Source organism: Leishmania braziliensis, chromosome 35 (genome assembly GCF_000002845.2).
Source record: "Leishmania braziliensis MHOM/BR/75/M2904 complete genome, chromosome 35".
NCBI classification, from domain to species: domain Eukaryota; phylum Euglenozoa; class Kinetoplastea; order Trypanosomatida; family Trypanosomatidae; genus Leishmania; species Leishmania braziliensis.
The window spans coordinates 1,468,863-1,491,562 of NC_009326.2; the positions used below are offsets into that span (position 1 = coordinate 1,468,863).

At 54.8% G+C, this 22,700-nt stretch overlaps 5 protein-coding genes and 1 pseudogene across 6 annotated transcripts; all 6 read left to right on the forward strand.

Annotated features, from left to right (window-relative positions):
• Positions 1-1,461: 1,461 nt before the first annotated feature.
• LBRM_34_3900 (conserved hypothetical protein) lies at positions 1,462-3,873 on the forward strand (the record flags this gene model as incomplete). The annotated part of the gene is made up of 1 exon (XM_001568442.1): positions 1,462-3,873. The coding sequence occupies one exon, from the start codon at positions 1,462-1,464 to the stop codon at positions 3,871-3,873; it is 2,412 nt and encodes an 803-aa protein (XP_001568492.1).
• A 915-nt stretch (positions 3,874-4,788) lies between these two features.
• LBRM_34_3910 (conserved hypothetical protein) lies at positions 4,789-6,219 on the forward strand (the record flags this gene model as incomplete). Its single annotated transcript, XM_001568443.1, has 1 exon — positions 4,789-6,219. The coding sequence occupies one exon, from the start codon at positions 4,789-4,791 to the stop codon at positions 6,217-6,219; it is 1,431 nt and encodes a 476-aa protein (XP_001568493.1).
• A 1,016-nt stretch (positions 6,220-7,235) lies between these two features.
• Positions 7,236-8,006, forward strand: LBRM_34_3920 (conserved hypothetical protein; the record flags this gene model as incomplete). Its single annotated transcript, XM_001568444.1, has 1 exon — positions 7,236-8,006. One exon carries the CDS (start codon positions 7,236-7,238, stop codon positions 8,004-8,006), a length of 771 nt encoding a protein of 256 aa, XP_001568494.1.
• A 1,002-nt stretch (positions 8,007-9,008) lies between these two features.
• LBRM_34_3930 (conserved hypothetical protein) lies at positions 9,009-10,823 on the forward strand (the record flags this gene model as incomplete). The annotated part of the gene is made up of 1 exon (XM_001568445.1): positions 9,009-10,823. The coding sequence occupies one exon, from the start codon at positions 9,009-9,011 to the stop codon at positions 10,821-10,823; it is 1,815 nt and encodes a 604-aa protein (XP_001568495.1).
• Positions 10,824-12,297: 1,474 nt separating this feature from the next.
• Positions 12,298-19,575, forward strand: LBRM_34_3940 (U5 snRNA-associated splicing factor; the record flags this gene model as incomplete). Its single annotated transcript, XM_001568446.1, has 1 exon — positions 12,298-19,575. The coding sequence occupies one exon, from the start codon at positions 12,298-12,300 to the stop codon at positions 19,573-19,575; it is 7,278 nt and encodes a 2,425-aa protein (XP_001568496.1).
• Positions 19,576-20,631: 1,056 nt separating this feature from the next.
• LBRM_34_3950 lies at positions 20,632-22,700 on the forward strand (annotated as a pseudogene). Its single transcript has one exon. A coding segment is annotated over exon 1 (2,069 nt).

Genomic DNA, 22,700 nt, shown 5'->3' on the forward strand with positions numbered 1-22,700 from the left:
TCAACCGACGGCGCCAGAGGCCACTGACATCACCACAGCAGACTCCTTGGGGGCATAGCAGCACCAGCCCTTTTCCCGAGCTTTGCACAGGATGAGGACAAAAGTGAGCCCAGCCACCAGCACGATAAAGATGGAGATACCGACCCACATGGTTACGTTCTGGTTGCTTTCCTCCTTCTCGGCAGGTCCGTTGGTGGTGCTCGTGTTGGATGGCTGCGTGGTGGTGGTGGTAGGGTTCATGGTGGTGGTGGTGGTAGTAGTAGCCGGGGGCTCTGCTGTCGTGGTGGTGGTGGTGCTCGTCGTCGTAGTTGTAGTGACCAGCTCGAGAAGGCACATCGCAAAGTAGCTGTTCGTGGGAACTTCTCCGTATGAAAATGAGGTGTCGCTGCTGTCCACCCAACCCGCCCTTGAATACGTTTGGGGAAGCGTCAGCATCGCGTAGCGCTGGTATTTCTTCCCAGGAAATGTTTGCCCCCCGCCAGAGATGGCGTGTCCAGTGCCGTGGCATTGGGTGGAATAACTCTACACGGGAGTGAGCGCATTGCTGGACTTGTAAGTAAAAGCGTACATTACAGGGTGTGAAACATCATGGATCCCGCTTCTCTTAGAGCGTCACAGCCTCAGTACACGATAAATCTCTTTAAATGAGACATTTCTACCATGTTAAATTATTGGGATAATATACTGCGAAGCCAAGCTACAGACACTTGCCTGTACGCAAGCTGACAAAAAAAAAAAGCAATTTTTTTTTTATCTCAACATGTTCATTCACCAAAATGACAGGAATTTAATTACATTCCGCCCAGTCTGTCACTGGCTCATTGCGTGGTGCGAAGCAGCGGTACACCAACGCTACAACAGTGCACAGACTTAGTCATCCCAAACACCGTTGATTCTCCAAATACCGCCCTTCACCTGCATAGAAACCCATTCCCATTATATCGGTCGCCACATTAGGTATTACTCGAAGCGGCACAGATTCCCCACACCAGTTGGCAGAAAGTGCGATGAGTTCCGCTTGAGTTACAATGGCGCTTTACATATCATATGGGCAGCACAACTGTGTTCACTGTCGCATGTCGTTTCGACGCCACCCCATCCAGGACCTGGCCGCCGACATCAACAGCGGTACATTGCTCTGGCCTCCCCATATCGTAGGAGATTGACTGTCACCACCAGAAGCGGTTCAGCACATTGGCAGGGGTAAGGGCTGCTTGACCTCTTCACACAGAGTGGGGGTGCTGGACCTTAGATATCATGGGGGAGTGTTCCCTACCATTTTTTTCTTCACCATGCAATAGTTGTGTTCATCTTCCTGTGACAAGCCGTTGGCGCAACGAAAATCATGTTTATGACACTCCATCATCTCACCTTCCGTTTCTCTTCTCGCCCGCCAATTTTATGTTAAGTGCACAACAAAAATCTCGCAAATGATACGGCTGAGTTCTGAATTATGCAAGTATGATGGATTTTAGAGATGTTGCTGCTGAGGAACAAATCAGAGGTTTTTTGGAGTACTTCGACAGGGTAAATTACCCGTTGCAACCCCTCACTACCGAAACGAAGTCATTCTTTGGAAGATTCTTTGGTGGAAATGGCTTTATCAGTTTCTGCGATTTGCTTTTTGGTTCTTATTACGAAAAGTACCCAGCGGAAGATGAAATGTGCTGGATGGATTATGCAAATATCGCGCCGACCAAGAGCTTAGCAGTGACGCTGCTAGGATTGATTCATCCAAGCTCCGCTTTTATATCCACATTGGAGGCACTTTCGATACCATCGACAACATTTGGCGCTCGTCTAAAGAAGATGTGGAAAAACTCACCTGCAGCACGGTCTACTGCGTACTACTTGCTGGACCTGCCTCTCTTAGCCTTGCACCCACAGTTTTTAAAACTAATGGGCGAGCCCGCTGACTCGAATTTGCACACACTGCCTCGCTCTCGTTGTCATCCCATCTTGCTTGTACCATTTTGGGACCCGCCGATAGTCACGAGAAGAGAGTCTAGCCAGCAGCAAATAATGACGTCACTGCCATGCTTGCCCATGGGGTACTTTTTGTTCCGTCTTCTGCTGTTCGGAATGAAGAGAGTGCAACGGAACAGCACTGATTTCCTTGCGTGGCGAAAAAATGCGAATGTCGTTACCTGGCTATGGGGAGCAAAAGATCGATTGAGTTCTGCGTTTTACAAGACAATCCCAACTGATATGCCCTTTTACGCGCAGCTACTGCAATCATACATTCAGATATACGTTTCAGCAGCTCTTCCCCGTCATCTTAGTAGCAAGACGAACATTGCAGACATTAGTTGGACGACCAACGATGCTACGGCGTCAGTTTTGATTCTGGCGCCGGAGCTACTGGCACATAGAGAGCTGCTGCAACCCATTAGCGAAACTGACAGACTTTCGTGCAAAAATCCCGAAGCTCTCGCGCAGATTCTTTTTGTGGTGCCGCTCTACACTCGCATGATCTACGCAATGTCGGAAGAAAGCAGTAGTTCCCCGTTTATGGACTGCGCAGCAATCACCCCACATGATTACGCAGTGAGCTCTTCATGCAAAGCACAGACTGATATCGAGAACATTCGTAAAACGCTTTACAGGAATTCTCTGACAGTGCTACGCGAGTGCTTTTTGTCTTTGGAATTAGAGCCATACTGCAAAAATGCTCACTTTACGTATTGTCTTGAGCTATGGGCGGTGCTCATGAACCCCTTTGAGAAGCAACAGAAGGTGACCCCTTCGCAATACGTGGCACAGCATTTTGAGTCCTTTGGTTTTCTTATGGTGGATGTGTTGAACATGATCGTGAAAAGCTCCTTTGTGTATTCAATGGCGGAGTCTGGTGCAACTGTACTAAAAAAGTGTTTTCTATTGATGAGTCAGGACCCTGTGATCACTCTTCTTGCAGAAATCAACGCATCGGCGCCGTCATCGCATGCAGTTGCGGAGACGCTAGCCCGTCATTTTGTTCTCAATTGGGTAGGCAGTGATGGTAACATACAGCTACCGAATCTACATGGTACCACGACTTGCAGCCTTGCTGCTCGAGCATATGTCTCTCTGGAAAAATTAATCACTGACGACGTGACGGAGGTGATGCAGAGGGATTTGAAAGAGACACTGAGTTTGATGGGGTGCATCTTTCCGGGAATAGTACAGTTTTTGGATATATGGCGCTCCTCTGCGAAGGCCACGCTTAAGAACCCAAAGTATGTGCCGACGCCTACTATGGCAGTTGTTCGTCCGCTCACCGAGAGTGAAAAGTCGCGTTTTTTTAGAGGTGGCAAAGGACATCAGAAAGTATTTGCAAAAGGCCTGGTGCTCCCTATTCGCAACGGACACATACCTGGAAATCGTGACGCAACCTTGCAAACGACTCTGCGCAACGAAATACCTGCGTTGCTTGGCCTCTCCAGATTATTGGATGCCATCATTGTAAGGAGTTTAGAAAAATACTACTCGAGTACAATTCCTCAGTGCGACCGTGGGCACAACCTATGGCTTACTTACTCGAAGAATTACGCCTGCACGCACCACGCGCGTGAGCCAGCGATATGGGAATGTGCTATTTGTGAAACTCTCTATGGCAGCTGCTGTAGAGGGCTTCCTTGTCGGGCGAATGGCGAGCGGCTAGTCACTTGTAGTGAGACAGGCACTGCGGTGCAGCAATGCATTATCTGTGGTCAAGTTGTTCCGGAAGATAGCCACATATTTTTTATTCAGAACGGAGCCGGTTCCTTTTTTTGTCCAGATTGTGCCTCTCGTCCTTTCACCCCTCTGTCGATGCGCTGGATTGCATCCTACCGAACATGGGCTACGCTGGTTGGCCTTTTTTTACTATACATTCTCATTAGCTTGCTAGTTTGAGGTATGTTGCCATCCATAAGTCTTCTTTGGGACGCTAAACACGCAGCCAAAAGCCCGTATTCTGCTTTTGAGAAAAGTGTCAGACTTTTTCCCGGGTTCAACGAACGTCTCGTTTTGTCTTTCAAACATGAGCTACAGTAACTTGCGCAAATGCTCCATTCATCAATTGAACTTGCGAGCGGCGCTATGAGCTAACTTTTTCTCCGTTCTCGACTCAAGAGGGAGTGACATGCAAGAAAAGAAAACCGAAGGTGATATGCTAAGCATGTAGACAGAGGTGAGCAGTTTGACTTGCTGCACTAGAGAGGGCTAGGCAATGTGATATCCGTGCGCGAACAAAAACGACGTTATGAGTGGCAATTCTACAGCTTTAGCAGCTCGGCGCACATTGCGAACCAGAGAAATCTTGCTGAAACGATACTTTCTGTTTCTGATGAAGCTGCTCTTGCTTTCCTCTCCTTGTGGTACTTCGCGGATCACTTTTTTAGTATCGCTTTTCCCAACCTATGTCTTCCTCACAAGACAGTGAACAAGCCATTATTCATTGATCACTATGTTGTCCATCTTCTGAATGCTGCTGTTTACTTTTCTGCTCTTTTTATTTCTTTCATCTTCGCACATTCAGCCCATTCTTCTCAATCAATAGTGTCGATCAAATTTCGGTTTGTAGTGCCGTTTCTCGTGAGCGAGGAAGAGAAAACGGGGCTAACTGTCCTGAATTTCGAAAGCTATCGCGCTACTTTTTCCAAAGTATATGCTGCGGCGGCCTTTAAAATTGTTCTCTTAGTCGTCCTACTTAGCGCTTGCTCCCCTAACTGTTGGCTTGCGGAGTAGGCCACCAAGGGCAATATTATCTTCGCTGATCTGGTATTGCTTCGAGTTAGGTATCCACACACCCCAGTATCCCTCTCCATCATGGAGGAACTTCCCCTGCTGCGCGCCAAGGGGAATCACGTGAGGGAGACAACAGGTCCGTCTGTCGGACCGGGAGCTTATGATCTAGATAAGCGGGCCACTATCAACTCTAGTTGTGCACCTTTCAACAGCACCAGTGTTCGGCAGCCTCTCCTGTCTGCCGACCGCGAGCTTCCTGGGCCTGGTACATATAACGTACCTGCGGCACAGAGTGGCCAGGCTTTCGGGGTGGGGTCACAGCCCTTTGTGTCGGAATCCGCTCGCTTTGTTGCAGCAGCCTGCAGCGATATCCCTGGGCCTGGCTCCTACGATGTCGCGAGTTATCGGAGCACGCGCAAAAATCCACGATCACACATGTTTTCTGGACCACACGGGAATGCACTCGACAGCCAGTACACCGAGAGCGTCGGCCCTGGCAGCTACAACCCCAACTACGCTGCTGCAGACCGCAGGCTTCCCAAAGCGGCCGGGTTTGCTAAATACAGTAGTCGGGAGCCGCTGAGGCCGCCAACGGGCCCGGGCCCAGGAAGCTACAATCCATCATTAGTGCTGCGATCGCTTGGCGCGGCGAAGCCGTCCTCAATGTTTGTAACGAAAACCAAGCGATCTCTGTGTGGCGGCAACGGATTTAGCGATTCTCCTGGGCCCGGCACTTACCAGCCATGGATGGCGTCAGAGCGAGGCGCAGCAATTCCGCGCGAGCAGTTCTCCGCCTTTGGCTCTTCCTCCTCTCGGTTTGCCCACGGGAAGGAGGGCGATCTGCCGGGACCTGGTGCGTATACCGGTGAGATTGCGCCGCGCCGTTTCCACCCGAGCACCAAAGGCAACTCTGCCGCTTTTGTCTCAGGGTACGACCGTTTTCCAGCATCGATGGCGGCGCAGTCGCCAGGTCCGGGAACGTACGACCCACGGCGCTCACGCCGGCATCACGATTTTGGCGAGCCCATGCCATTTGGATCAACAGTACCCCGATTCGACCCGGTGTGGTCGCAGCATCCGCGATCAGAGCCGCTCATCTTTTCTGGAGACCCCGACAATGGCAGGGCCCCGAGTCAGCGACGGATGCGCCCATTTATATATGGAAAGATCCAACCTTCGAGCGCTCCGCCTCCGCTGCCGCACCGGGCGTACGATGTGCGGTACGACTGGCCAAAGCCGACGTCTATGGCAAATACCACGTTTGGCACATCTTCACGTTTGCCGCTTCATCAAACCAGTGCAGTGCCAGGCCCAGGCAGCTACTGTGAGCTGGGGGACGCTGCTCCTGCTGGCCGCCGCTACGGTAACTCCAATTGGGGCCGCGATGTGCGATTTTCCGAGGTGGCGCTGTCGTCAGGCACGCCGGAAGCAGGTAAGTACTATCACGCCAGCACCTTCCTAAAAAAGACCTTCAATTCCACGATCGGCTCTGACACTGCGTGGATTGAGTAGCGGCACGTGCGCCGTGTTGTCTCTTCGCTTGAGCTGAAACTGAATGTAATGCAACGACTGTCGAGCTGCGGAGCAGGAGTGCGAGATTGCTTCGCTGTGCAAAAAGATGAAAAACGTGACAGCGGTCATGGGAAGGTGGACGCTCATTTGGAGTCGGACAAAAGGTAACGCTGTTGCAGCTCGCTGCGATAGATGGATGATTGTACATGTAAATTAGGTTCTTTCCATGTCACCTGTTTGTTCCTGTGCTGTCCCCGTTCTTTACGTAGGGAGTATACGTGTCACCCTTGAAGAAAAGAATCAGAGAGAGCCTTGCCCGCAACGTTCGCAAGCAAGTGGTGTTTAGCTTTGGTACTCATGCGCACTTCAATCAGCACCTCTTCCTTCTGTATAGCATGTAATGGGCGTTACCATGCCTAAGGATCGTTGCTTGGCGGTACCCTCTGCTCGGACTGATTGTTCGTACGACTCCTTTTTTGACCATTTGACTGCGGACGCCCTCTCGCTTATTGTGCGTATTCTTTGAAGCTTCGCCTCTGCTAATGCCCATCTGTACAGTTTCTTGAAGCTGCATATAGCTCTCTGCGCTAGGAGAGAAACGTTTCCCGCTCTCTTCTCCCTCCTGTCTTCCTACCGTCGCCTTTCTTTCCGCCCTTCTGTTTTTTTTTTTTTTTGTTGTTATGGAGCGCTAAGGAAAGCGTTTAGAGTGTCGTGTGCCTGCGTCTCTCTTCCTGTCGAGTCCTTTTGCATAATGGGAGGCTGATAGAGAGAGAGCATACCGAGCTCGTTATCCTTTCCTTTTTTTTTTACAGCCGAGCCTTGCTCAAAGTGATCGACAGTGGCGGTTGCACGTGGCATAAATGTGTGTTTTTCCCTTTTCTTTTACTGCGTTTGCTTCTCATATCTGCTTCTCACGTGGACCACTATAGTACTGGTGGAAGGCTGACGGACGCAGCTGCGTTCCTTTTGTTCGCTGTTGACGTTTTTTTTCCCGCTCAATACTTAGAAGTCATCCAATGCTCTCGCAGTGCACGTTTGTGATGTCGCGATGGACATCGCGCCTGCCCCCGTTTCTGCGGCGTGCCGTGCAAGTGGAACAGATGGAGATGGACTCGGCTCTGTCTCAGATGTACTCCTTGTGCCTCAAACCCTCCCTGGTGAGCAAAATGAGTCGGGCCCGGAAGATGACGAAGGGCCACTACTACCGTGATGACCCTGCGTTTCTCATGCTGCAGCTCGTGTTCATCGTCGTCGTCTCGGTTGCGCAGTGGCTACTGCTAGGTATGAGCAGATCGCTGGTGGGCATTCTGTTTTCCGCCATCGCATGGTACGTGCTGAGCGGATTAGGCATGGCGTGTGTATGGCGTGCGGTCGCAGTGATGTATCTTTCCCCATCTTCAACATCCACGCATGGCGGAGTTCTGACTGGGGCCACCTCAGCCCTCGGCGTCGACTCCGTTGTGGACTACCTGCGCCCTGACCTGGACTGGCGCTACGCCTTTGACGTGCACTGCAACGGCTACTTCACGTTCTTCATTTGGACAGAGGTGATCGCGTACTTTCTGGCCCCTGTCATGAGCGTGTCATGGGTGAGCAACGCGGTTGTCAGCATTGGAACTACCACATACCTGTACAGTGTCTTCTTGGGCTACCTGGAGATCCCGTCGTTGTCCTACCAGCAGCGTCTGCTCTATCCTGTGCTGATTGTAGGCGTGCTGTTCCTTCTTCTTAGCTTCTCCGATATCAATGTTGGGGTGAAATTGTGGCTGCAGCAATGCGCCAAATAATGATAATAGAAACACAGACACAAAGTGTGTGATACAGGAGAAGGCAGGCGGCGGCGTATGTTTTTTTCCTTTCCTGCGGGGTGACCCTGCAATACTTGGTTTCGTAGAGATCGAAGTATTCAACAATAGGCACTGAGCTATGCGGACAAATGTGCGTGCCGCAGTTTCCCCCTCCAGAAAAAAAAAAACAATAGGGATGAGCTGATGGCCTCTTCTCCACTCGCAACGAGGTCAATGGGTATGCATGTGTGTGTGAATGCCAAAGTGCGAAATAATATTGCGCGGCGTTTCTGCGTCTCTCTGGCAATTCAGTGCGTGCTGACTTGTCCTCCCTTCCCCTCATTTCTCTGGTTAGCCGTTCATGCAGCCGTTCTTTCAATCTCGCGCGAGGCGTGAGGCTGCAGGTAGCTCACTATCGATGCATACTCTCCAATTCTCTTCTCCGTTTCTCTCTTTCTGCTTGACCTCCTTGCTGTCTTCGCCTTCTTCATCTATGTGAACCGGGCGTACTTGACTCTTTTTGATGATGCATATATGCATCCGCTTGTACGCGTGCACTGCAACAGTACTTCCCCACCCTTCATTTTTTTTTTTGCTCTATGCTTTACGCCTCCCTCTCCCTCTCCCTCTCTGTTCCTGCTTCTCCCATTGCGGGCACTCCATGAGGTGTCGGACGCGAGACGTGGAGGATAGTGCACACAGAAGGAAAGAAAGAGGAGGGAGAGCGTCAGGTGCCCGTCGATATATTGTACGTGGCAGGACGCAAGGTCGCAGCGACCAGACACACCAACATTCTACCCCAGCGCCTTCCTCCACAACTACTTCAGAGGGAGCTGGAAGTGGTGGTGGTGGTGGTGGGAAGGCAGTATAGTGCTTGCCAAGTGAGGGCGGAGAAAGTTCGGTCCTTTGATAGAGCTCTACCAGTTTTCACTGATTCACCAGTTTTATCTTCTCCACCTCAAACATAGAGACTCACCTTTGGCTTTCTGTAAGCAAGGTCTAATGCTGCGGCGTACCGCATTAGCGCGGCGCTACCCCTTCAACAAGCGCGGGCCCCGTGAGCGCAAGTCGTGGAAGCACCATGTCTTGACAGAACCTCCGAAACCGGTGGAGTGGCGTGACCCGAAAGTGTGGACAAAGGACTTGAGCCAGATGAAGTCTTTTGACGCGCCTCAGTGGGACTTGTGGCTTAACCGCTCCAGGTCGCAAGACATGGACGAGGCACTGCAGCCGTTCATGGACATGCCGCAGTCCCTCAAAGACCGTCGGTATGATATACCCTGGTGGGCGAACCCTTTCGGTGCGTGGTATCTGCAAAATGTGCTTTCGGTGGAGCTAATGAAGCTACCTGGGCGAACAAATGCTGAGAAGATTGCTATTTATCGTGGGCGCAAGCACCCCGCCACATGGGACAAGTCGAAGGAGGGGCTCATGGACGACGAGGTTCTGCTGAAGCAGATCGTTAAGGAGCGCTGGCGCACCCTTGAATTTGGCGACCGTGACGCCGGCTACCCTTGCACGTTCAGCGACTACATCCAGTTCTTGAACGAGTGGTTCAAGTCGCTAGATGAGGAGGGGCTACAGCGGCTGCGGGAGCACTTTGACCGCAAAATTCGTCCTCTTCTCGCTGTGATGACCCACGTAGACCTGATGTGGCTCGAGGCGCTCACCCAGAACTCCGTGCAGAACAAAGAGCAGCTGGAGCGACGCATCGGGTTCCAGACATCTCTGGGTACGCCTGAGTTCTTTGACATGTCAAAGAGACTTCGATACGAAATCAATGAGGACTACAAGGTGCGCGATGAGCTAGGGCCGGAGCTGTTTGCGTTGTGGAGCAAGGCACCAGAGCGTTGGCCACCGGAGCGGTTGGCGAAGATGTACGGTCTGGACTTCACGCTTGTCCGGAAGATTCTCGTCTGGCACCACTTCAAGGCATGCTACGACGCTTGCGTAGAGCCAGACTGGACCTTACCAAAGCGTCTCTTTGCCCTTGAGTGGATTCGCGATGTGCGGGCCCGCAAGCAGGGTCTCTTCTACGGAAAGCTGCGTTTTGCGGAGCAGAAGATCACATTTTACAGCGACAAGTTCCTCTTTCGAGACCTCGTCAACCGCCGTGAGGCGAGCTACGCGAATGTGTGGGAGATGGACGATCCGTATCGCTTCCTGCAGACAGAACAGGACTACGAGGATTACTGGGGCGACAATTACGATGTGTATCGGCGTATGTTCCCTGAGATGATTGGTAAGACTGGCGAGCCGGTGCAGCAGTACAGTCAGATGCCCGTATGGGCAGGACCGCACCGCGACCACGCAAACAAGTCCGAGCACAACTGGATGTTTGCCGAAATTGGTGTGAATGTCGGTCACGAGCCACTGAAAAAGCTGGAGCTGGATCCGACAAACGAGAAGCGGCGTCGCTTTGTCATCCGTCAACCCGACGGCTCGCTGCGGTCTGCAAAAATGTCTGAGATGCGGGCGTGGTACTGGAAGGAGGAGTGGGCGGACTTCCGCTTTTGGGCCCCTCACATGGAGTGGGGCGTCGAAAACACACCCTCCCTGGAGCAGTACCAGGAGCACGTACCGGACACACCCGACGCTGACTATCGCAAGCAGCGCCGTATTCAGTCCCGCCCCGTGAAGTGGTTTTACGAGAGTCACTATAGCCGCAGCGGCAACTTTGCTGGGTTTCAGCCACTGCGATTCATGCAGCGTCGCACCCAACGTGAGGTGCGGTGGCCCGACGTCATCAACGCTGCTGTGCAGATCGAGAAGAGCAAGCCGAGCTCCTATGTGTTCAAGGCAATCCCAGAAATTTGAGTGCGTTTCCTGTGAGACTTCTCTGTGCATATCCATGACAGCGCTGTTCTTCCTGTCCTCTCTCGTGGCTCGCCGCCTGCTCCGTGGTACCTCTTTTCCTCTTAGCGGGGCACAGGCTCTGACTGGGCGACAAGGCAAACAGCAAAGGTAGTCGGATAGGGAAGCGGAGGTCTGCATGCCGTGATCTCTCTGCTCACATCATGTGTGTACCTGTGCACCTCGTTTCCCGCTGCTCCACTCTGTTTTTCCTCAGTTTGCTGCTATGGAATGGAATTTGGCGTGCACGTGTTTTTTCTTTTTTTTTTTTTCACCGATTTCGTGCTGACAATGCTGCGGGTCGCGGTGGGGAGGGGAGGGGGGGGTGTTAGAGGAGGAGAGCGGTAGTCGCAACGATACAGGCATCTGTTTTTTGCACTTTCCCTCGCTCGAAGGTTGGAGAGAGAGAGAGAGCACGCGCGTTCCACGCATGTACGCATGCGCATGTTTGTGTCTCTCGGTGCGCCAATCGATGGGGAAGGATTGGGAGAAAAAGTTCAAGCAGAATGAAAAACCACCCCACTCTCGAGCATTTGCAGAGCACGGGAGTACATGTATTGCTGGTGCGGCATTGTGTAAAACCGAGAACAAAGGTGGGAAGATCGCTCTAGCTTTCTCGCCACAGACATAGCAGCATCACGTCGTTCACTGAAGGGTGAAACAAACGGCGATTGTTGTGCGTTAATGATATGTGTGAACTTTTTTTTACCTGGTTGTGCACAGGTATTCCCGAGGCGAGCCGTAGATAAGTCGGGTAACTTGACCATGCCAAGAGAAGGCCATCGTATTGACAGCGAAAAGGGTGAAGGACAATCCTGGAAGGGAAACTGCGTTTCTCTTCCTTTCGAGCTTGTGCGCTGCCCCTCCGACTGAAGTACAACCGTAATAGCGACTTCCGGATTGCCCTAGCGCCTTCTCACTCTCTCTCTCTGTCTGTGTGCCTTTCCCCCTTCAACGTCAAACCACTCGCAATTTCTTTTTTCCCTCTCCTTTCTCGCGTGCGATCGCACGCACTCTTCCCTCTGTCGCTGCTCACGACCTGACAGCTCTTGGCTGCTTACTGAACTGTTTTCTGTATATCGGTCTCCACTCCCACAGAATAACAGTGAAAGGGGACGTTATCCAGCCGGAAAAGGCGTACGAAGGGCGCTTCACTCTTGGTTCTCTTGACGAAGCCACTGGTTTCGACGAGAGGGCAGGCGGAGAAGTGAGGCGCGCGAAAAAAAAGGTCTTGGCAGCTCTCTCCAGGAACGTAATCGGTCTGTTGTGTTGAGGGGAGCGGAAGTGTGGTGCGGCACGCTGCACCCAACAGTGTGCGATACCCTCTCTCACTGCGTGTTTCACTGTTGTTAGTTGCTCTCCCTGACTACTTCTTACCAGCACTTCTTTGGCGCTCGTGTGCTGTGCAGAGGAGGAAAGCAGAGCAGTGCCGGAAAGGATGAGCGCAGCGGCTCCTCCTGGGTTTGCCGAGGACGTCAGCGGCCCTCCTGGCTTTGAGGACGAGGATGATTTTGCCGATGTCAACCCCGCCCTGCTCGCGGAGATGGAGAAGGAAGAGCAGAAGGAGTCAAGGAAGCGGCAGATCCTTACATGGCAGCGCATGAACACAGAGCGGTACGGGTTTCGCTCCGCGTACCGGGCGGCAGTGGGGGAGAAAGACTTGATGCCTCCAGAGTTCATCCGCAAGGTGGTAAAGGACAACGGTGACCTCGGCGGAAAGCGCTTCAAGTCAGAGCGCAAGCTATGCGTGGGCATGCTGCCCTACATGCCACTGGCTTTGTTCAAACTCCTGGAAAACATGCCAATGCCTTGGGAAGAGGCGCGCTACGTGACCGTAGTATACCACGTCGGCGGCGTTCTCACGATTGTGGATGACACCCCCACGGTGGCGGAGCCGCTCTATCTGTCGCGGTGGGGCTCTATGTGGACAAAGATGCGCGCCAACAAGGTAGAGCTCCTACAAGAGGGTGGTGGCTTCAGGCGCGCGGTGCACAAAGGAGACGAAAACGAGCCGCCACTGGACTTCGCCGACTACCTAATGGACCGCGTGCCGCCACCGCCGGTGCTCGATGATCTCGATGAGGAGGACAACGCTGGCATTGCGGGCTGGTTTTACGACCCTTTCCCACGCCTGGTGGCTCCCAACCAGATCCGTGGCCCTCGGCGGCCGAATGGGTACTACTTCACCATTGATGTGATAGAGGCGCTGTACCGTAACGCGTCGCCCATTCTGCCGACGCTCGATGACCGCAGCTACTTTTACCTCTGGGATCTCAAGTCCTTCTACTCTGCCAAAGCGATGCACTTGTCCATCCCCCGCGGCCCAAAGTTCGAGGCCCCACCTGCCATTCGTATGAAGCAGGACGAGGACGACGACTGGACGGAGTTCAACGACCTGCGCCGCATCATCCACCGCGACAACCCACGCAAGCCGCGCTTTACGATGCTGACGGAGCGGCAGATTGCCTTTCCGTTCCTGTATGGCTCGGTGGTAGACGGAGTCGAGCTGGGACCGTATCACTACCCGGCAACGGTGCGCGTCGAAAACGATGACCCCGAGCTGCCGTGCTTCACGTTCCACCCCTCGCTGAATGCAATCAAAGCGGTGGAGAGGAATTACACCGATGTGCCGCGCGCGCAGGCTGTGTTGTGCTCCTCTACCTGGGATCGCGCGGGCGTCCAGCATGCTGAAGGTGCCGTGGACGTACCGTTGGAGCTGCCGGACGACTTTGAGCCGTTTCTGGCTGCGCTCCCGCTGGAGCAGCCCAACACGAAGACAGGCCTGTCGCTGCTCTTCGCTCCGGCGCCTTACAATTCCTTTGAGGGAGGCATGAAGCGGCGCATCGATGTGCCGCTGTGCGATAAGTGGTACCAGGATCCACCAGACCTGCTCACGACGGACGACCGCGACAAAATTCTGCGCAGTTACACCCAGCTGCTCAAGCACCATGTGAAGCGGTCTCTGCAGCACACCGTGCGCCAACGGGGCAGTGCCGCCGCCGCATCAGCGGCAGCGGCGGACATGAGCGCCATACAGGAGAAGCATCGTCTGCAGAAGATGGCAGAGATGCGGTACTTTTCCAAGACACGCATGGAGTGGCTAGAAGCGGCGCTGCAGGTGATGCGGCAGGGTCACAACATGCTTGTTCAGCTCATCAACATGAAGTGCCTGCCATATGTGCACATTGACTACAACTTCGAAGCGAAGCCGACCCGCACGCTGACGACGAAGGAGATCAAGAAGAGCCGCCTTGGCCCCGCGTTTCACATGATCCGCGAGTTACTGGGCTTCATGAAGCGGCTCATTGACATGCATGTGATGTATCGGCTAGGGTCGACGGATGCGCTGCAGTTGGCGGACGCTACCCAGTACCTCTTCTCCCACGTTGGCGTGCTGACTGGCGTGTACCGCTACAAGCTGCGGGCGTTACGGCAGATCAAGCGGAGTCGTGACCTCAAGCACATGCTGTATAGCAAATTCAACGTTGGCGGCGTGCCCAGTGGGCCTGGCAACGGTTTCTGGGGTCCCGCGTGGCGCGTGTGGGTATTCTTTATGCGTGGCATGACGCCGCTACTGCAGCGCTACCTGAGCAACCTGACCGATCGCGTGCTGCACGGCCGTGTGCAGAAGGGGAAGACTACCGGCAAGAAAATCACGCGTCAGCGGGTCGAGCCAGACAAGGACGTGAACATCAAGGAAGCGTTCCGCCGTGAGCTGCGCGAGATGCTGCCGGACAGCGTCAAGGGTTCGGTCATTGTGACGATGGACCAGCACATGAACGAGGCTTTCCGGCACTGGCGCGCCGGCATACCGTGGAGCGTGCCTGGGCTTGCGAGGCCACTGGCGGACCTCGTTGGCAAGTACGTGAAGCTGCGCTCGGAGGAGTACATCCGCACGACGCAGCTGCAACGACGTCGCATTGCGGAGGGGGATACGGTAGACAAGCAGGCCTTCATGAAAAACCTAGGGCGCTTGACGCGGCTGAAGCTCATGGATGAGCAGCGCCGCCAGCGTCGGTACATGACTGGCGAGGACGCCGCCACGATTCTGTCGCCCGATGAGGCGACAGAGATTTACCGCATGATGGCGAACTGGCTAAATGACCGCGGCTTCAAGAAGATCCCCTTCCCAGACCCGTCCAAGACAGCAGAGCTGTCGTTACTGCAGCTTTCCCTCAATAGACTGCGTGACCAGCACAACATCGCGAACCGGCTTACGGCGAACCAGCGTGAGGAGCAGGCTCGCATCGAGGAGTCCTTCAACGCGCCCCACGAGGCCCTATCCAGGATTGTAGACGCCCTGGCTCACCAACGCCGCTTCAAGAACGTCGAGGTAGAGTACATGGACAACTTTTCACACCTATACCCGCTCTACACTGTCGTGCCACAGGAGAAGATGATCGACTCCTTCCTCGATCAGTACCTCTGGTACAAGACCATGAATGTGCAGCGCCTCTTCCCAAACTGGGTGAAGCCGTCCGATGTGGAGCCGCTGCCGCAGCTGCTGTACAAGTGGTGTGAGGGCATTAATAACATCCCTGACCTCTGGGACGTGTCGCACGACGAGTCTGTGGTGCTGTTGCACAGCAACTTGGAGGATGCCTTCTATGATAACGTGGACTGGACCTTCTTCCGTCCGATGCTGGAGCTGATCATGGACAAGTCTCTTGTCGACTACATTGTGAGTCGGCACGATGTAGTGGTGGAATTCAAGGACATGAGTTACCATCACTACAAGGGACTGATCCGCGGCTTCATGTTTTCGCCATTCCTGGCGCAGTACTGGGGGCTCGTGATGGATGTGCTGCTGCTCGGCACACAACGAAGCAAGGAGATAGCCGGCACGGCGGTGAAGCCAAACCCATTCATGTCTTTCTTCCGCGATCCCTACCTCGCCACGTCGCACCCGATTCGCGCGTACTGCAGGTACAAGAACGAGGTCTACATTGTGATACGCTACACCAAGACGGAGGCGGATGAGGTGCGTCGTCGCTACCTGGAGGAGACTAAGTCGGATCCGGAGATGCATGCCATCAACGCATCAGTCTACGGATTCAAGAACGCGAAGGAGTGGCCACGCGACGCACGGATGCGTCTTTTCCTGTCCGACGTAAACCTGGCACGCGCGGTGCTGTGGGAGTTTCGCGGCCGCCTGCCACCGTCGATGGCGACCATCAATGACGCAAACAGCTTCGTCAGCGTCTACTCTAAGGACAACCCCAACCTGCTCTTTGAAATGGCAGGCTTCTCTGTGCGACTGCTGCCGGTGGTGCGGACCGAGGCGGAAATCCTCGAGAACGAGTCTATGTGGAGTCTGCGCAATAACACCACCAAGGACATATCCTGCCGAGCCTTCCTGCAGGTGACGAAGGAGCACATCAACATGATCCGCAACAAGGCGCGCCGCACTGTAATGATGGTCGGCAGTTCCACCTTTCACAGCATTGCGGCAAAGTGGAACGCGCTGATTACGGAGATTGTGCCGTACTATCGCGAGGCGATTCTCGGGACGGAGGAGTTGCAGGCAATCCTGGCGCGCGCGGAGCACCGCATGCAGGCACGCGTGATGATGGCGCTGAATTCGCGCGCCAAGTCTCGATTTCCACCGGCAATGTTCTACGCCCCCTCTGACCTCGGCGGCCTCGGCATGCTCTCCGTTGGACACTCCCTCATTCCTGCGAAGGACACCATATATTCAAGGACAACCAGCACCGGCGTCCAGTTCTTCTATGCCGGTCTTACCAATGAGGAGGGTATCCCTATCCCCAACGTGCTGCAGTACTACACGCCATGGGAAGCAGAGATTAAGGAGAGCGAGAAGGCATGGCTGGAATTCCGCACCCGCGAGCGGGAGGCCAAGGCGCGTGGTGGTCGCGTGTCGTTGGACGACATCGAGGACATCATCGACAAGGGCATCCCGCGCATCCGCGTGCGCTTCTCACGACACGCACCGCTCTTCCACTTTGACACCGGCTTCCGGGTCCGCATGGAGTTCCAGCGATACCTGGCTGGCAAGTACCTGAAGAACTGGTGGTTTCACATGGAGCACGACGGCAACATCTGCGGCGGTGTGATGGAGCGCTACCGCGCTGACATGAACAACGCCCTCGGTGGGGTTGAAGCGATTTTGGAGCACAGTCTTTTCAAGGGGACGGGCTTCCCATCATGGGAGGGCATTGAGTTTGACCGATCTGGCGGCTTCGAAAACACAAAGAAGGATACAAAACTGGCGAAGCAGCAGCGTGCTGGTTTGAGCAAGGTGCCGAACCAGCGGTTTGCACTGTGGTGGAGTCCTACGATCAACCGCTCCGACATCCAGGCCGGCTTCGAGTCGAAGGTGGAGACGACAGGTGTCTTCATGTGTGGTAAGCTGGAGACTATCAAAAAGTCCCTCATCAAGATCTTCAGCGGCTCTCTCTGGGAGAAGTCGCACGGCGCCGTCGTGAACGATGTAGCAAGCAAGCTAAAGGACAGCCTCATCGACCTCGGCGCGGCCTCCATAACGTTGCAACAGCAGCACCCACAAAAATCCTACACCTTTACGAGCTCCGCTGCCGATGTCATCTTGGTGAGCGCGGCACGCTGGTCGGTGCCGTCGAAGCCGACCAGTCTCGCCGACGAGGTCGGCGATGTGTACCAACAGAACACAACCTCGAAGTTCTGGATCGATGTGCAGCTGCGATGGGGAAACTACGATAGCCACAACATCGCCGAGTACGCGAGGAAGAAGTTCTACGAGTACTCAACGGCGCGCATGTATCCGTTTCCTGCTGGCATCGTCGTTGCGATCGACCTGGCGTACAACTGCCACAGCGCGTTTGGCTACTGGATCCCTGGCATGAAGTTGTTCATGAGTAAGCTGATGCCCGTGATTATGAAGAACAACATAACCCTCAACACGCTGCGCGACCGCATGAAGCGTGACCTAGGACTGTTCAGCTCTGCCCCGACCGAGGCGAGCCTGTCCGACACAAACATTGCTGAGCTGTTCTCCAGTGGGATGCGCACGTGGATCGTGGACGACAGCGCCACGTACGTGACGAGCGAGCAGCCGACCCCGGACGGCGGCAAGAAGTTCAAGTCCGAGAATGGTGCTGTTCTGGTCTTTGAGCCCGTCTCTGGTTCTTTGAAGATGAGTGTAGTGCACCGGAGCGTCTTTGCCGGGCAGAAGCGTCGCTCAAAGCTGGCGCGCGAGAAGGCAGCGGAAGAGATCGCGTCGTGGCTGCGTAGCTGCCCGCCTAGCGAGCGTCCGGGCAAGATCATCGTCACCCGCTCACGTTTCCGCCAGACGCTGCATAACATGTTGGTACTAGACTACCCGAACATAATCATTGGCCAAAGTGACTTGAACCTTCCGCTGCCGATGGTGCTGCGTCACAGCCGCCTCGTTGAGCTGCGCATTGCGGCGATGGAAAGCAAGGGATGGGAGTTCTGCATCTACGACGACTGGCAGCAGAGTCTGCAGTTCCAGCCGATCACGTGCTTCAACCTACTGAATCTGGTCTTGCGTGGATACCACATCAACCTGCAGCGCACCCGGCAGATTCTCGTGCCTGATCTGCACGTCGAGGTAAGCGCGGCTCACTTCTGGCCCACGTACGCGACCCGCCAGGAATGGGAGCAGGTGTCCATTCGGCTACAGGAGATGATCATCGCTGACGCCGCGCGCCGCATGAACGTAAGCCCGAAGGATTTTACAGAAAAGGAGAAGGAGGGGATTCTGCTGGGCAAGCGAATGACCAACTTGGAGATTCAGCAGGAGGAGATAAAGGAAATTGAGGCCATGCGGCGCACAAAGCTTGTAGAGGCACAGACGGTCAGCGTTGTCACGAGCAGCGGCGACGTCGTGAAGCGCAAGGTGAAGGCCGCCTTTGATTTCGGAGCGACGGCGTTTAACAACAACTGGCGCCCCCGCTCCTTGGCCGATGCCGCCTTTCTTGACGAGAACACCACCATCACCTTCGACGCCGCCGGCGCCACTGGGGCAAGCGACCAGCTCATCTTCTCCGAGGATGCGGTTCAGAAGTTGCTGGCGTGCTGCGACGTCAAGGTGCAGTGCTGTGCGTACATGTTTGGCCATGCTCTGCCAGACTCGCCAAACATCAAGGAGGTGCTATGTGTCATGATCCCGCCACAGTTTGGGACGGCTGTCGAGGCCCGCACACCGCCCCGCATTCCATATGACGCGGCGCCACTGCGGGAGGCGAACCTGTCTTTTTTGGGACTCATGAGGATTGGCGAGAGTGAGGCGCAGCTGACCTCGCACGACCTCGCGCTCCAGGCGCGTGCGCTGATCGCGAACGAGGGGATGGTGCCGCAAGGGTTTCTGACTGCCGTTCTGGAGATGTCGGAGGAGGGGGTAATAGTGCGGTGCTACAGCACCACCGCAGACGGCATTGCATGGGCGCAGGTCGAGTACGAGCGACTGCTCAAGAAGACTCCGGAGGCAACCGACCCGGTGTTCTCCTCTCCGTGCCGTGGCACCCTTTCCTCAGAGGTGCGAAGCTTTTTCCTGGTGCCGGTAGAGCGGGTCTGGAACTACTACTTCAAGGGGGCACTGTGGCGCGAGAACACCGAGTACGACGTCGTCGTCGACTTGCCGTTGCACTTCTTCGACGCACTCCACCGCCCGGACCACTTCCTTAACTTTACTCGCATGGGTGACGACGCCGAGGTGATGGATGAGGCAGACCCAAACGACGTGTTCGGCAGCTAGGCCGGCGTGGCGGAGGGTCTGCTAAGCCCAGACACGTGGCTGTGGGGCTTCCGTCCTGTTTCTGAGACTGCGTCGTGCCCCCATAATCCCCTGAGCGAGAGACGGCATCTCGATAGTCTGGAGGAAGGAAGAGAGAGGATGAGGAGAAGTTGACGTGTTGTTGCTCCGCGTGTGCCGGTGTGCTTTGGTCATATGGCACACTACTGGGCTACCCACACGAGCGTCCTCTCTCGTGCTGGCATCACCTCCTGGTCTATCTCAACTTATATGCTAACATAACCTAGGAGAGTGCAATGCGAGGATATATGGCGAAGTCACAGTACGCGCAAAGAAAATGAATGGAATGAAGGATGAGCGTCAAAACTCACTGGACGCAAGTTTCGCTGAATGAAAAGAGGTGCGCTCTGCAGACGTGATGTGTGCATGTCCGCGCCACTCCCCTCTCTCCCGCCATGAGGAGAGTCTGTGTCATGTGGTTAAGTGTATCTTTGAATACTGAGTGCGCCAGAGTGTTTACCGATGGAAGACATACGACACGTTCCCCTGCTCTGTTCTGGTGCGGTGGCTCCGTCTTTTCTTCGTGTATTCTCTTTCTGCTTCACTCCGGTGCTGTGGATCTTTCTCTTCAAGATCACCTCTCTTCCTTTCCCGCATTTTCACACCTCCTCACGCCTTGCTGTCCTCTTCCGTCTTTTCCCTTGCTGCTGCACTTCTGCTTCATTGTTGTTGTACGCGCGTGTGTATGTGGACCTTGCGCTGCTATTGATGGAGCCATTTTTTAGAAGCGGCATAGTGAACTTCTCTTCCCTCGACGGCGTTGGTTTTCTGTTCGCCTTGAGTGTTGAGTTGAAAAGGTAAGCGCGCTTCTTTCACGATCTCACGTCAAGTACGTGCCCTTCATCTCATCTCATCTCTGTCTTGCTCTTTTCTCGTTGACGTGCGCCTTCACTTGCTTGCTCTGACGCTCGATTTCTTTGGACTCTTTCCTCCACCTTCTCCTAAGCACATAAGTCGAGACGAGTCTGCTTTAGGTTTTGTGCATTCTTGCGCACAATTATGGCTCATGCAAATGGCAACGGCTTTATGCGTGGCATGTCCGAGAGCGACTGGCGGCGGCTGCATAGCCGCGTTATCCCCAATCGTGTTCCGCTGCTGGAGTTTAAGAGCATCATTTCGGACGGTACCGTGCACGACCACTATCTTGCGAAAGATCTTCACAAGATAATGCAAGAGCTTCGTGATCTACTGTACGAACACGGAGAGCTGCGTGAGGCCTCTGTGCTTCCCTTGACTGGGAGGAAACAGGAGCTGTCGCGCGCGGCGGCGACGGCAGTGCGGCTGATAGACTCTGACCGCGATGGCACTCCAGCTCTGCGTCGCTCCCCCGACATCAGTTTGACTTCAACAAGGGCGCTAGGTGGCCACCATGGCCCCACCTCCCCCACTTTCGGCAGTGCCAGTGACCTCCGACTCTCCGATTGTAGGAGAGGCAGCACTGAGGATGCACTCTCACCCCAGCTGCTTCAAACAACGGCGTCAGCTTTGCTCATCAGTCCTCGGCGGTCGTCACGGGTGCTGCCACTCACAGACCACATTCAAGAGGAGGGGCAACCTCAAATCTCTGCTCTCTCTCTCAGCACGGCGCTGCAGCCTACGGTTTCACTTCCTTTGTCGCCAATAGCTTCCTCTACCACCTCTTCATCCCCAGCGTGTACTCGAGAGGCGGACGTGTCTCGTGGCGGCAGTACTTATCTTGCACACACAAGCGCCGGCACAGTGTCATTGGGGTCGTCAACGCGCTTATCGACGTCGTGGACGACCAAGGCGCGCACTGCCTCCACAGTTGCTCACAATGCCGCGACCCCGCACGCCTCAGTGGGGGCGCCATCTACTTCTTCAGTGGCCACAACAGTACCGCCGTCTCTGTTGACTGTGCCGCTTTCGACGTCCTCATCGAACGAGATCGCGCAGTTGAACGAGTCGGCGCCGCCGTTCTTTCGAATCCTGAGCGTACCGCGCAGATTTCAGCTCCGCTTTGGCTCGTCGACGGTGCGGTTCGGTATTCCGGTTCAGTATGTCGACGCCGTCAATAGCCGTCAGCTCCGCATCTACATGATTCCGCTGCGGCATCCCAACACACCAGCGCGGTGGCCGACAGCGAAGGAGATCGTGGTGTATGTGAACAAGCAGTGTGTCATGACGCCGTGGAAGCGATCATGGCCGGACCGTGAGCGGGAGGTTGCCGAGACGTACCTGCCATTGGACATCACTTACCTGCTCAGTCGCAACACTGATATCCAGCATGTGCAGGTGGACATTCACAACAAGGAGTACCAGACGCCGGCTATTCTGGCAGTGGTGCAGCTACGCTCGTTGGAGGAAGTGACGGAGTCTGTGCTGTCCTCACGGCTGGGGTGCCGGACTGCTGTACAGGCAAGGCAAGTGCTGCTGAGCAGCCTGTCTAGCGCCGATGCGCTCACATCAACATCGTCTGCAGGTCTACTGCTGTCAAACAATGCGGCGATTTATCGCACCTACGCGGCGATAATGGCAGACGACGAGGATGACGACGGCCTCGAGATGGACGATCCCGTCATCACCACAAAGTGCCCCATTTCCCAGCTGCCTCTCTTCGTCCCAGTGCGTGGCAGCCGGTGCACCCATCTTCAGTGTGTCGATCTCGATTCGTTTCTTGTGAGCAGCAACAAAGCCTCCTACTGGAACTGTGCGCTGTGTGACGCTGAAATGCGACCGTGTGATGTGTGCGTGGATACCATTCTGTGGGGCTACTTGTGCACCTTTGCGTCGGCGGACGCCTACCCGCTGTACCTGCGCTTGTCTGCACGTACTGCGCCAAAAGAGGGGGAGGCGAGGTACCACTGGCATCCCTCAACCCGCACCGGCGAGAGCGCTGACGTCATCTTGGATGATAGCGAGAGCGACAGCGAGAACGGGCGAAGAAGGGATCCACCGTTGGCCTCAGGACCTCCAGCGGCCTCTGTAGGCGCAAGCTCCATAGAGGCCGCTGCGCCGTGTAGCGAAGCGACTTCGGTGTCGGCCTCTAACAGGGCACAGCTCCCGATGCCCTCAACCGCTTCTCATAGAGATAAGACTTGGGCAGAGGG